The sequence below is a fragment of the Actinia tenebrosa genome, unplaced genomic scaffold (genome assembly GCF_029948245.1).
Source record: "Actinia tenebrosa isolate PJP-AT-01 unplaced genomic scaffold, QUT_ActTen_1.0 PGA_scaffold11__36_contigs__length_13525064, whole genome shotgun sequence".
Taxonomy (NCBI): Eukaryota; Metazoa; Cnidaria; class Anthozoa; order Actiniaria; family Actiniidae; genus Actinia; species Actinia tenebrosa.
In genome coordinates, this window is record NW_028292571.1 from 5,748,335 (window position 1) to 5,761,481 (window position 13,147).

A 13,147-nucleotide genomic window follows, 5' to 3' on the forward strand; every position below is an offset into this window, starting at 1 on the left:
ACGTTTCTGCAATCGAGTGTATACACTTATTTCAATAAAGTTAGTCACCAGAAAAGCTACAAAGCTGAGACCGACAAGGATTATGGGTAGATACATTTTACATGTTTCAACCGCTTGATAACTGTTGATGGACTTGAGATTTAATTTAATTTAATTTACATCTTTTATGACGCATTTTGCTACGCCTCAATGCGTTTACAATGTGTATCACAAATAAACTATAATTAAGACGTAATAATTATAATATATATATATAGAGAGAACTAGACTAAAATGTTATAATAATGATAATCTAAAACAAATTAATTAATATATAGCTAATATAAAAGTATGGTTAAAACAATATAGGGTTAAAATTAATATAGCATAATAAGATAGCATAATCTGTATTTCGTAAGGACGCAATAGATCAGTCAAAAGCTTCTTTGAAAAGATATGTTTTAACTAAAGATTTAAACTGTTTAACAGTCTCAGCATTTTTTATTATTTCTGGTAGGTTATTCCAGAGCTTAGGCGCAGCGATAGGGAATGCTCTATCGCCATAAGTAGATGTAAATGATTTAGGAACTATCAATAGCTTCTTAGAAGCAGAGCGTAAAGCGCGCTTAGGTGTATAAGATTCTAATAAACCGTTTAAATATGTTAGTGCATAACCGTTAATAATCTTAAAAGTAATTAGTAAGACCTTAAAAGTTATTCTTTGCTTAATAGGCAGCCAATGCAACTGGCGTAAAACAGGAGTTATATGTTCTCTGCGCTTAGTTTTAGTTATTAGTCTGGCAGCTGAATTTTGCTGATCTTCTACCAGCTACAAGTTAACCTCCTCTGAGCATTTTCAGCTGCTGCAGTTTATGTCAAAAGCTTTACTTCTTGGATATAAAACATTTCCCCATGATTCTCAGCGATCACAGCTTTCTAGGTTTTTGGTGACTAACTTTATTGAAATAAGTATATGTATTTAGAATTATATTCAAGCTAACAAGCAAAACAAAAACAATAATTTTATTACCAAAAAAAAAAAACAATCTTCATTTAGTATTGTGGAATGGATTCAGAAGAAAAGTTCGAAAAGACATCTTTTCATTTCCTTTTTCAATTGATTAAGATTGGCTGTTATATCTTTTAAATACTTTAGGGGCGTTTAGCATAATTTAGGGGCAGCATCTTGTGCCATTGCCTGGCCTCCTGCGAAATAGCTCAGCAAGGCATGCTGGGAGCTATGATGTAGATATGACAATATGTTTCACTCAACAATTTGCTTCAAAACTTCAAGTAAGACAGACTCTTTATTGTTGCGCGCCGAGAGAATTTCTTTATGGATATGTATCAAGGATGTCTCTGTGGAGTGATTTTGCCGATATACTGATCATTCCTGATTTCGTCCAACCATTTACGGTCAGTAGAATTAGTGATCTGTTTTGCAACAACTTCCTTAATCAGCTTTGGACGTAAAAGTTAGAAATTGGTCTGTAATAGCCAATGTGTACGAGCGCGAATCTCTAGCACAAAGGCATGATGGGAAACCGAGTACTTCACAAATTAGAAGAAGGAAACCAATAATTTAATTTAATTTAATTTGATTTGATTCGATTTGATTAACAGTTCTTGCGCATTTCGCAAGCCTCAATGCGCTTACAAGATAAAAGAAAAATATGTACAAAATATAATATAAATAAATAAATATATATATATATATACATATACATATACATATACATATACATATACATATACATATACATATACATATACATATACATATACATATATATATATATATATATATATATATATATATATATATATAGTCAATGTCATTAACGTTGTCCACCGGAAAAAGACATTTACACATTTACACATTTACACATTTACACACTTACGCACTTACGCACTTACGCACTTACACACTTACACACTTACACACTTACACACTTACACACTTACACACTTACACACTTACACATTTAGACTAAAGTGAGCCTGAACCTTAAATGTAAAATTCAACACGTGAATCGAAAATCCAGAATGCCCCTACCATTTAGTGAGGATTTAAGATGGAGAATTGTAATTCAGCGTTTGTTTTATGCCAGAACGTTCGAGGAAACACGTGATATTTCTTTTAGTCTGTATGTCTAAATGTCTAAATGTCTAAATGTTTTTTTTCGGTGGACAACGTTAATGACATTGACTGCATGTATATACAAATAGAATATAATGGGAAAATTGATGCATATAGTATGTGCCTATGTACAATTATATAAAACTACAATATATATTATATATATTATATATAATATAAAACTAATGATGACTAAAGCGATAGAATATATTGATCAGCAATTAAAAATTCTTCTTTGAACAAGTCTGTTTTAAAGAGATTTAAACTTATCAACAGATTCTGCACTTTTGATATGCTGCGGAAGTTTGTTCAACAGTTTAGGAGCAACGATTGTAAAAGTTTTATCTCCGTATATGGCTGTACCGGACCTAGGAACTACTAATAGGTCTTTATTTATAGAACGTAACCGATGTTTAGGTATGTAATGCTCTAATAAGCTAATAAGATAAGATGGTGCACTACAGTTCGCGATCTTATAAGTAAGTAATAATACTTTAAACGTGATACGAAAATATACTGGTAACCAATGTGAGTTATAAAGTATTGGAGATATATGTTCCTTCTTTTTGATCCTGGTCACTAACCTGGCTGCTGAATTTTGGATGCGCTGCAACTTACTTAAATGTTTGGCAGGTAAGCCATATTCTCTACTTTCACATCCCCATAATGCCTTGCGTCTTTGGGGGGTAACCAATCAAAAAACTGTCCCAAATTGAAAGGTTTAAATTCTTGATTGAATTTATACTATACCTGCTTTTATCTGTACAATACTGATTATCAGTTTATTCCAAGTTATTTTTGCGTGTACAGGTCATGAAGAGTTTTGGTCTTACAGAAAATGTATTGACTTACGAAAAAATGTTTAAAATTTACCTTAAACGTCTTCAAGCTTCTATCTTTTTCTGTTTTTTACTTCTTCATCTTATCTTTGGATACCAAACAAGGTATTTTCAACATTGTCTGATCAGCCTTCAGCAAAATAAGTTGGTTTTTACCCTCTGGTTACCCCCCAGAGACGCAAAGGATTATGGGGATGTGAAAGTCGAGAATAGAACGTTATTACGATAATCTAATTTCGATGAAACTTAAAAGCATGTACTAACCGCTAGAGATTCGTGCTCGTGCACATTGGCTATTCTGTTTTTCAACTGCAGTTTACGATAGTGGTAGCTGGAAGGAGGGGGATTCCCCCCTCCTACCTTTGCTACCCCCCTGGACCGTGTACCGTGACCACTTCGACGTCTTTACCAACGATTACACATACTTTAAAAGATCATGCATAATTAATGACCTTAGAACAATACCAAATCGCTACCGTGAAGGCATCTGTAAACCCTGATACAGAATTCGTTCTGGTTTGCTTAATGTTGACTTTGAAATATCTCGGCCAAATTGCATTTAATGTTAAAATTTTTTTGCTCTAAAAAAGAAACATTAATCTAGACATCTTCAAAGTAATATACATTATCATATGACCCGTGTCTGCCCGGGCGCGCGCTCTTTAAAAAACCTTCGGGAAAATGGCGTGAGCAGGGCCGTACAAATCCGTACAAATCCGTACGGCCCTGCTCGAAAACTGCGACCGTATTGACATAATTTGCAACTTTTAAAATATCTTTTTTATTTAGGGTCGTATGATGAAATACTTATTGACTGAGTTAGGTCGGGCCGTACGGGAAAATATTTGGCTCTCGGTCATTTGTAAAGACAGCATCACCTCGAGCAAATATTTTCCCGTACGGCCCGACCTAACTCAGTCAATAAGTACATAATATTCGCTTGAGATTTGATGAGGTTTAAAACAGCTCGCTTGCAGCTCGATGTTTTAAGTCCTCATACAGATCTCCCGCTCATATTGTATATATTACGCAATGTTCCATATACATGTAATTTTGCTATTAGACGATCCGAGTTGCTTGGGAAATTCCGCAATCCTTGCGAGTTGGTCGACCTTACTTCAGCAGAGGTTTCCTGTAACATTTTCTATCACTCGGCCAAACATACGATCGGTAATCCACTTTTAGTCAAATTGATGATTTTCACGGCGGCCATATTGGAGGAACTTAACAAAAGAATTGTCAATGATTCTTTTGTTATATCCTACAACATGGTCGCCGTGTCTTTTGTTATTTAATTCTCTTGGGAATGGTTGGAAACCATCAATAGGTTACATGATATACAAGTTTTTCACTCGATATGTAAAGGGCTGGTCTTTCGATAACTAGGGTGGTCTCTTGATTACATACAAGACGTGGTCGCCATGTTGGTAAAATTGTAAAGCAAAAAAAAAAAATCATTGAATGATCTTCGTACAGTGTATATTAAAAGCCCGAGGCGGCTCCAGAACCCAAATGAACTTTTATAACTGAATTCCAAAATTCACATGACAGAAAATTAATTACCATGTAAGGAAAGAGCATGTTCAAATATATGAGATATAACTAGCTAAAAACTAGTGTGAGCTGCGTTGGTGTTTCTAATGAAACAGTAATGATATAAAGGTAAATTATACACCGTGAAAAGATGAAAGGACTGGCGTCCGAAACGTCAGTATGTTCAAATATGGTGAAGTTTGGCGAAGGTAGGCTCAAATGATCGCGAAGATATATCAATTCTAAGAATATCGACATTTTTTTAATGAAAACTCTTGTTGGGTGCATTTCTTGCCTCCAGCAAAAGTGTTCTTACAAAATTAACAATTTTCAAAATTCATATCTTCCAAGTTTATCTATTACTTTGACAGTTACTGACCTTAACATGCTCTTTCGACATATATAGTGATTATTTTTTCTGCGAGTTACTAATTTAATAAAAGCTCATTGTTTTCAACTTTTAAAAATCTTCTTAAAAGCTCCTCTGAATTCCTGCATTCGAATGGTGTAAACCCATGGATTAATGGCGGAACTAGAGTACGAAGTAACCGACGTCCAAAACCAAATTCGATTGACTTCAAAGAAATCGCACTGTGTTTTCGCTTCAATGGCGATAAAGTTCGTTATCAAACTCGGTAGGAATAGAATGCCAAATAATAGAATAATTATACCAAAAGTCCAAGCAGCTTTCCTGTTCTTGGCTCTGTTACGAGCGATTCCCTGAAACGCAATTCCAAATTCTTACGATTATTATGCAGTTTTGATTTTATCTGTTATCGTTGAAGGCGCAATTACACGGAACAATATTCTTTGCGACTTGTCCCGCGACGACGTTGCGACACAAGTTGCATTGGAGCGTTGTAGCGTGTAACGTACAGTGCAATTTAAAAAAAATATTGAGAGACAATTGGCAGCAGTCGTTACGAAAAGAAAAATTTGTTTCTACTTTTGGCAACGACTGCGTCTCTGTGGCACCGTGTAAACACTCTTGCAACTGGTGTCGAACGCTTTTGCGAGACAAGCTGCAGAGAAAAATTGCTTCGAATAATCGCCTTTTTTTACCACATCTCTGGTTCTTAACTGGCTTCCTTTAAAAGTCATCCCTAATTATTAAGGCGTAACCGCAGGAGTCAAAATGTCTTCAGATATAAACAACAATACAACAGCCGTGTTGCTCGGTCTAACAATAAAGGGCGCTACATAAAAATTAGGTATTTTCGAGCTGTGCCCATACTGAAGAAACCTTCGGAACCGGTTTTTAAAACGTTTGAAGAATATATTTTTTCTGAAGTGAGCTTATTTTTTCAAAAAGACATAATCCTTCTTCCGAACTAAAATAAACTTTTCCTTTATTAGCGTAATTTCAAAGTTTTGTATGTGTTTTCATAGTGCGCGTAAAATCTTGCCCGGAAATGCCTCGTTTTCGAATCTGTGCATGCGATACCTTAGACAGCGCTTGCGCATCTCGGAAAATATGACTGCATATCATTGCATACCTGTGAGTCTCCAGAATTGTCTACAGCGTTTATCATATTCACTTGATGCTGTACAGCTCTCCATATTTTGAAGTAACAATACGAAATAATCACTAGAGGAACAAAAACAGTCGTAACGGAGCCCGTGATCCAAATGCTAGCAATATCACTCAGCGGAACGAAGAAACTTGCCGAGGCAAAAATAATAGCGAAGATCCATGTTAGTCCAATGGCTTTCAAACACCGAGGGATTGTGACAAGCTGATGGTACCTAAGGGGTTTGGTCACTGCAATAAACCTGAAAGTCAAAACAGTTATTATCAATCTAAACCTACTACTATTGTTCTACTGCGCTCTGATTGGCCAGAGCTACTAGTGTTTATTAGTGATTGATTGACCACTAGTAAAGAAAAGGTCCAGTTTTGAAAAACAAAAGTTGATTTGCTTATTCGAAATGGTTTGCATCTATTTATTTGTATTAAGATCAGTATGTGTAAACTTAAAACCTCTCGCATTCATCGTGTACGTGCCTATGGATTTTGACTCTTTGATTATTCTGTCTTGCGGTTTAATATTTAATAGAGACCTTTAGCACGACGATTTTGCTAGGTACCGCAAACCTCAAACTGCAGTTCGTCGTCAGGTTGTTTCGACCGTCAACGAAGTTGTTGCTGGAAGAACCGCCAGTTGGATTTTATTGATGCTGAGTGTTTCTCCGTAGTTTGCGCGGACGTGTTTCTGAGCCTGATCTCTAACAAACCTGACGCTCAAGGTCTCTGTACTGTCGCACTTTTTAATACCTGTCGCAATTTGTAATAACTTTGTCGCACTTTGTAATGAGTAACTGTCGCACTTTGTAATAACTTTGTCGCACGTACGCGTTGTAATAACTGTTGCACTTTGTAATAAAAAAGCTGTCGCATTTTGAAATATAACTGCTGTCGCACTTTGTAATAAGAAAAAGCTGTCGCACTTTGTAATGATACCATAGCGACAGCTTTTTTATTACAAAGTGAGACAGGGTTTATTAAAAAGTGCAACAGTTATTACAACGTTCGACAAAGTTATTACAAATTTCGACAGGTATTACAAAGTGCGACAGTACAGTCTCTAATACTCATTTTACACTTCCGTTCAGTGACCACGAATAATAGTTCCAAGTCGAGCTGAGGCTGGTGTTTCCGCGCATAGCAAAACTATACTTTTTATCATGCGCGGCACCTCCAGCCTCAGCTTGGAACAATTATTCGTGGTCACTGAACGGAACTGTAAAATGGAGTATTAAAAGTCACAATCGCTTTTTTGAATTCAAAAAAGACAGGTTTTGAACGACCTCGTTGTGCATAGGATTTTGGTTCTGGAACTAACTACTGGAAGAGTAGTTTTAGTTGAGGATTTTAACTTAAAACTTATAACTTTAAAAATATTGTTACTAAGTGATATAGCTTCTTTACGACGCAAAAAAGTTTTATAGATACAGGTTACTCATCGGATATGAATAGAACTGAAACTTTGCATCGCAATCTAAATAACAGTGACTTGAAGTTTTGAAATGGTCAAGAGTTTAACTCAAAAAAGCTCGTGATTGTCTGTTTTGCATTGAACGCCATTGAAAACTCAAACATTCTGAACTATAAATTCATATTTCATAACCATCGATCGTTATCCATCGACACTCGGAGATACTACAACAGGTAATTCCGCTTGACGTAAAATGTAGAGTATATCAATACAAAAAATCTGAGACACTGTTTTCAAGTTTATTATAACAGAGTAATATGCTAATGTGCTTATGATGGACAAAAGCGTAAGTCGCAATCCCTTTTTTCCTGTTTTCGTTGCGGGAAGTTGTCAAAGTCTTGAGGTAGAATGTCATTTGTGTTTTGAACTAGTCAATTCTAAATAACAATTTGAAGATTTTGTTTAATTGTTTTTTTTTTAAAAAGAAAAATATTCAACTGAAAAGGCAGCGCGAAATTCGGCTTGCGCTTAAGTGGTACGGCAAAAGATATCCTGATACCTCAATCGGTTCCATTAAAATTTATCTGATCAATCTAATATACAATGCAGATGTGCTTTAAGTGCTTAAGACCAACCAAAAAGGGGAAAAGATTAAACGCAGATTAAATCAACTCTCTGTCACTTTTATTCCTTTTTATTACCTGGCTTTTCCTTCCTCTTTCGGTCATTGTGTAATTTCCGCTCTTTTTTCTTTTCTTCCCTGATTTTTTTTTTTTTTTTTTTTTTTTACGAACCACTCTCACCTTTTTCCAATTTTATTTTCATTGTTTTTGGTGGCTTATTCTTTCGTGTAGAAGGTATTTTTCTTGTTCTTATTTACGAAAGAAAAAGAAAAAGAAAAGAAATGAGATTAGAACATGGAAATATGAACATGAAAACAAAACAAAAGGAAAGATTAAAACTAGTAATAATTCTGTACTCCAAGAAAGGAGGATGTAAAATATGGTTGAGGGACGTATATAATATTAAATATCTCTTATCTTAATTTTTTTTCTAGAGCATAAAACATACCTGTCGATAGACACAGCACATAGATTGTAAGTAGTAGCAGTTACAGTCAAAAGCCATACAAACGTCTCGGCATTCTTGATGGCTCGAACATCTCGAAGACTTTTCATTAAACTCAGGAAAACATATAATGGATTGGCGAGAGATCCAACAATGAGATCTGCAAAGGCCAAAGACGCAACAAATACGTTTGATGTGTTATGCATCGAAGGTGTTCGCCACAAGGCAATCAAGACCAAGGAATTTCCACCGACTGAAAGAACGGCAAATAAGATGTTAAGACTACTGACTGTCTTAACAGCAGTCAAGGAAAGGATTTCTGCCGGACAAGAAGTAGTGTTGGATGACTGGTTGAAGTTCGACACATCCATCTTGTAAAACTATGAAGTCCTCTCTCTATCCTTTGATTGAAAGTCCGTATATTTACTCTGTTTTTGAAGTTGAGTTGATATTTCTAGTCTGTAATGATATTCTTAATTGTTTTAATCCGAAAATAACTCTTGGGTTATATGAGTTTATCAAGAAAGAAAGTGATGAAGAAAGATATAGTTCACTTCATGAGCTTTTGAAAGCTTTTTTAGGTCTGATTGGGTCAATTTGACGTTTTGAGTATTATGCTCAAATGGGCGGCCGCTTTTCCTATCAAGCCATCTTAGGCCTACAGGTGTCTGAACAAAATCTTAATTGCAACGGCGCTTTTAAGCGAGACAGTGTTTTTATTTCGTGCTGCTTGGGAGGTCTACTGGTCAATATAAAATTTAAATCATACGCAAATACCTGTGGAGAAATAATGAATAAGCTAAGGCACAACCAGTATAATATAAATGAGCACTTACTAAAAAGCTATCCATGCGCGCGAACAAAAGCTATGGATCGATCTCCTATTAACATTTCTTAGATTCCGAGAGGGACTCTATGGTTAATATTGGATTAAATCAGGTATAACTGCTAACCTTAATCGTTTTAGCTTTCGTCGTGTAAAAACAAAAGTCAAAAGGATTCAAAGAAATACATTTTCTTTGAAAATGGCTAAGATATTGAATATAGAAGCACCAGATTTTGACATTTTCTATTTACATCGATAATAAGATTTGCTCCGTAAATAAATACAAGGTAATTAATTTATTTTATTTCTACAAAATTGACTTCAAACGTTTTAAGCAGAGACAGATCTAGGATTAGGGCGGGGGGTGGGGTTCCTTAAATGCTGTTTAACAATGAATTATTTGCCGAAGGCGAAGTGAATATCGGGGAATGTTTACCGAGACGCGAGTCTTCAAAAAGAGGGGGGAAAAGAAGATAAAAGACACATTTAAAATTGAGAAAATTTTTAATTGAAGTGACAAACGCGGCTTTCAATTACAACACAGGCGAACTCCGACTTTGCGAATCAAAACATTTTGTTTGAGCTTGTTTAATTGTTTTAAGTCCTTTTTTCCCTTTGAACAAAGTAAGTGCAAATTTGTTAGCCTTTTTAGTCCTTTTGGGGACAGCATTTTCTTTCATTACTTCTCTCCGGTAACAGCAACAAAGCGGCTGGCCGCCATTTTGGATTATCGCTGGAGGTGATTACTGTGTGATAGATTTTCAATAATCACCTGTGTATTTTTACTATATATGGTGTTGCAGCTTCAATGTAGTGTCACTGGTTCGATCCACGCTCAAGCGCCAAACTTTCAGCTGATAGTGCTGGTTTTAATTTGGGTTTTACTGGTTTTCGTCCTTCCTCATTAGCATGGAAGACGATTGGTTTTATGTATTGGTATTGGGCTGCTGGATGGTTGGTTGTGTGAACATATTTATGGAAAGGGATGGATGTAATGTATGTATGGATGGATTAGTGTAGGAAATACCACTGCTCGAGATAAAGCTAAGAAGTATTGATAAACACATCATACCACACGCTTTTGATGAAAGAGGCTTGTCACGAGTGTCTAGAGTTCAAGTGATATTCACACTACTTTCATAAGATAAAGATATTAATTTCTTTTGTCTGAAACTGTTTATCAATTAAAAGGACTCTGCGTTTTTAATGAAGGGGATATGGCTGCAGATCTTTCTGGGAAAAACATGGCTTTAAAAAAAACCATGGCCCTTTAGTCGACACCAGAATAAGATAGGCACCCAACTGTGAATGTGGCTACTGCTAATGGAAATATAAATTTGTCAAAAGTATACTACTAATGAAGATAAAAGGTATACATATTTGAACGAGTGAGATATTTTGATCTTGAGTATATGGTGATTCTACTTAAACTTGATCGTAAACTACGTGATGAACATTAACCGCGAAAAAAGTTAACAACATAAACTTTAATATATAGTTATTATCTCTAGCTCGTATTGACGTGAATACTACATGTCAACATAAACGAATAGATGGTAATTTCTACTGTTTATTGCTTAATAGGATTTGTATTGAAATGTAAACACCATCAATGGACAAAATTAACAGACTTAATTATTTGATCCTCGAGAGTCTATCTAAAATTTGTCAATCTAAAATTGGCAAAAAAATAATAAAATAAAGCAAAAAATAAATAAAAGCTTGGCCCTTTGCAAACTTCGTAATGATTTCCCCCCTGATCATATCCTCCGTATAGTCCACAAAGCTATATGACTTCAAAATTCATTAGAAATTTTTTTAAAAAATTCATTAATACTTTTGGCCCATCAATAATTAGTTTATCGTTTTCGTGACTTTTGCGGGTCATGTTTACTGCGCCTCTGGGAAGCTAGAATAAGTAAAGTTTTTAGCGTCTGCCTTTCATTAAAAAGAAAAAAAGAAAAAAGAAAAAGACCATTCATCTAGGATGTATATAAATCAAAGTCCCGCTCCCGTTTCAAGAACCTTCTATTTAAGTCACTTTCGGAAAAATACAATAATTAGTTATCGTTTCCCACATATCGAATTGAATCAACTTTCTCTCTCATCTATATTCTTTTTTAATAGTTCTTCCCCTTGTGTGTGTGCCTTTATCACTCCATCCTTTTCGTGTGTGTGTGTGTGGGTGTGTGTCTTTCCTTCCTGGCAGCTTGTCTTGGTAAATCCATGTTTTCTGTTGTTGCAATTACATATATTTCTCTATACATTTCCTTCTATAATTTTCCGTTTGACGCAGCCATTTAGCTTGACTAGCTTTGCTATTTCTAAATAGCTGGCGCCCATCGATTTGTGCATTATTATTTTATAAATTTTATTGTATATCAATCCAATTAGTGCCAAATAAAGATGTTTGTTTGTTTGTCCAAGGTCGATGGAAAGCGAGTAGTCCTCAAATCGAACAAACTCAAATTACCGTACTAGGCTAGCTTTAGCGCTCCGCACGCGATTATTAGGAAATTAGGAATGGGTTTCTTTGTGATGAAATATTATTGTAAAGCCAATGCCTTTGAATCAGAGTTTCTATTTTGAGACCTGACGAAAAAGAAAAAAAAAAAGAAAGGAAAAAAAATCTGACTAAGCCACGAATAACTCAATTCGACTCTGCCTAAATATTGCATTTGGTATATATATAGATCGAGTGATATAGAAAAGAAGTATAATAAGTAGTATAATATAATCCTAAGAGTAAACAAGGAAGGGAATGTCTAATTTGACGAAAAGATTTGAATTTAATTCAGCTTATTATTTAGTTCTGGAAAACAATTTGACAAAGTGTTTTTCATAGGACTATGGATTAGAAGTAGTCTTCTTTGTGATGGACTAGCTGATGATTTTATATATTTGCAAAGCGCTAGCGTAGGTAGGGAATTGGAAAAAAATCCCAACACTCACAAAAAGGAATCACAATAGACCCTTTCACGATTTCCGACGCCATATTCCTCGGGGGGCAAGTTTACTAAGAAGCGACGGGGAAAGAGATACGTTTTTCGTTATATATCCATTCTGAGGTAAATTTTCGAGACCAAACTTTGTCTGTAGATGGAGAATCCTCTGTTCAATGTTTTGTGACGTTTTAGAGCCGATTGAGTCATTCTTGTCGAGGCAAGATTTTTTAACGGTCAAATTGAACCAGCATGATGGAGTCTTACTGGCAAAACTCGTGAACCCCAAAGCCTCCGTCTCTCTGAGAACCAGTGTTATGCTGGCTCCATCCCCCCAAGCAATATGGCGTCGGAAACCGTGAAAGGGTCTATTATATTAGATGATTATCAGGAAGACCCAGCTGGAAACATGTTGAGATTAAGGGATGTTATTTTTCAAGCTAATCGTGGAAATCAGTTTAGAAAACAAGAATGAGGAAAAATCAAATGAGGAGTTAGACAGTAAGAAAGCAAACTAAAGAAAGTTGTTCCTTATTGATATGAAAACAAATTATATTAAAGCTTTCAATTAAAACTGTTTCTCGCTCTAATAAGCGAAAGAGGAATCCTGCAGTCAAAAAACTTGACTTTGAATTTGTAGCTCAAGATAGGTTTTAAAAGAATATAATAGAATTGGCCTACCTTCAAGTTTCAAGTCAAGATAATCTCAGTGGTTGACTCAAAAAAGGGACGACAGTTTTGTTTTGCAAAAGCGTTTTTCTGTTCTCCGGATATACACATATTAGCCAGCCAATCAGCGCCCAAGGAGACAGTCTGAAGGAGTACAAATATCGTGCGGTAGTACTCTAGGTTATATTTTTTTACAGTAAAATCTCGCGCGCTGA

At 35.4% G+C, this 13,147-nt stretch overlaps 1 protein-coding gene across 1 annotated transcript; it reads right to left on the reverse strand.

The window, feature by feature from the left end:
• Positions 1-2,317: 2,317 nt before the first annotated feature.
• On the reverse strand, positions 2,318-9,220 carry LOC116308530 (beta-4C adrenergic receptor). The gene is made up of 3 exons (XM_031718977.2): positions 8,499-9,220; positions 5,988-6,264; positions 2,318-5,211 (listed from the first exon to the last, which is right to left on the reverse strand). Exons 1-3 carry the CDS (start codon positions 8,864-8,866, stop codon positions 4,945-4,947), a joined length of 912 nt encoding a protein of 303 aa, XP_031574837.1. The 5' UTR covers positions 8,867-9,220; the 3' UTR covers positions 2,318-4,944.
• Positions 9,221-13,147: the final 3,927 nt, after the last annotated feature.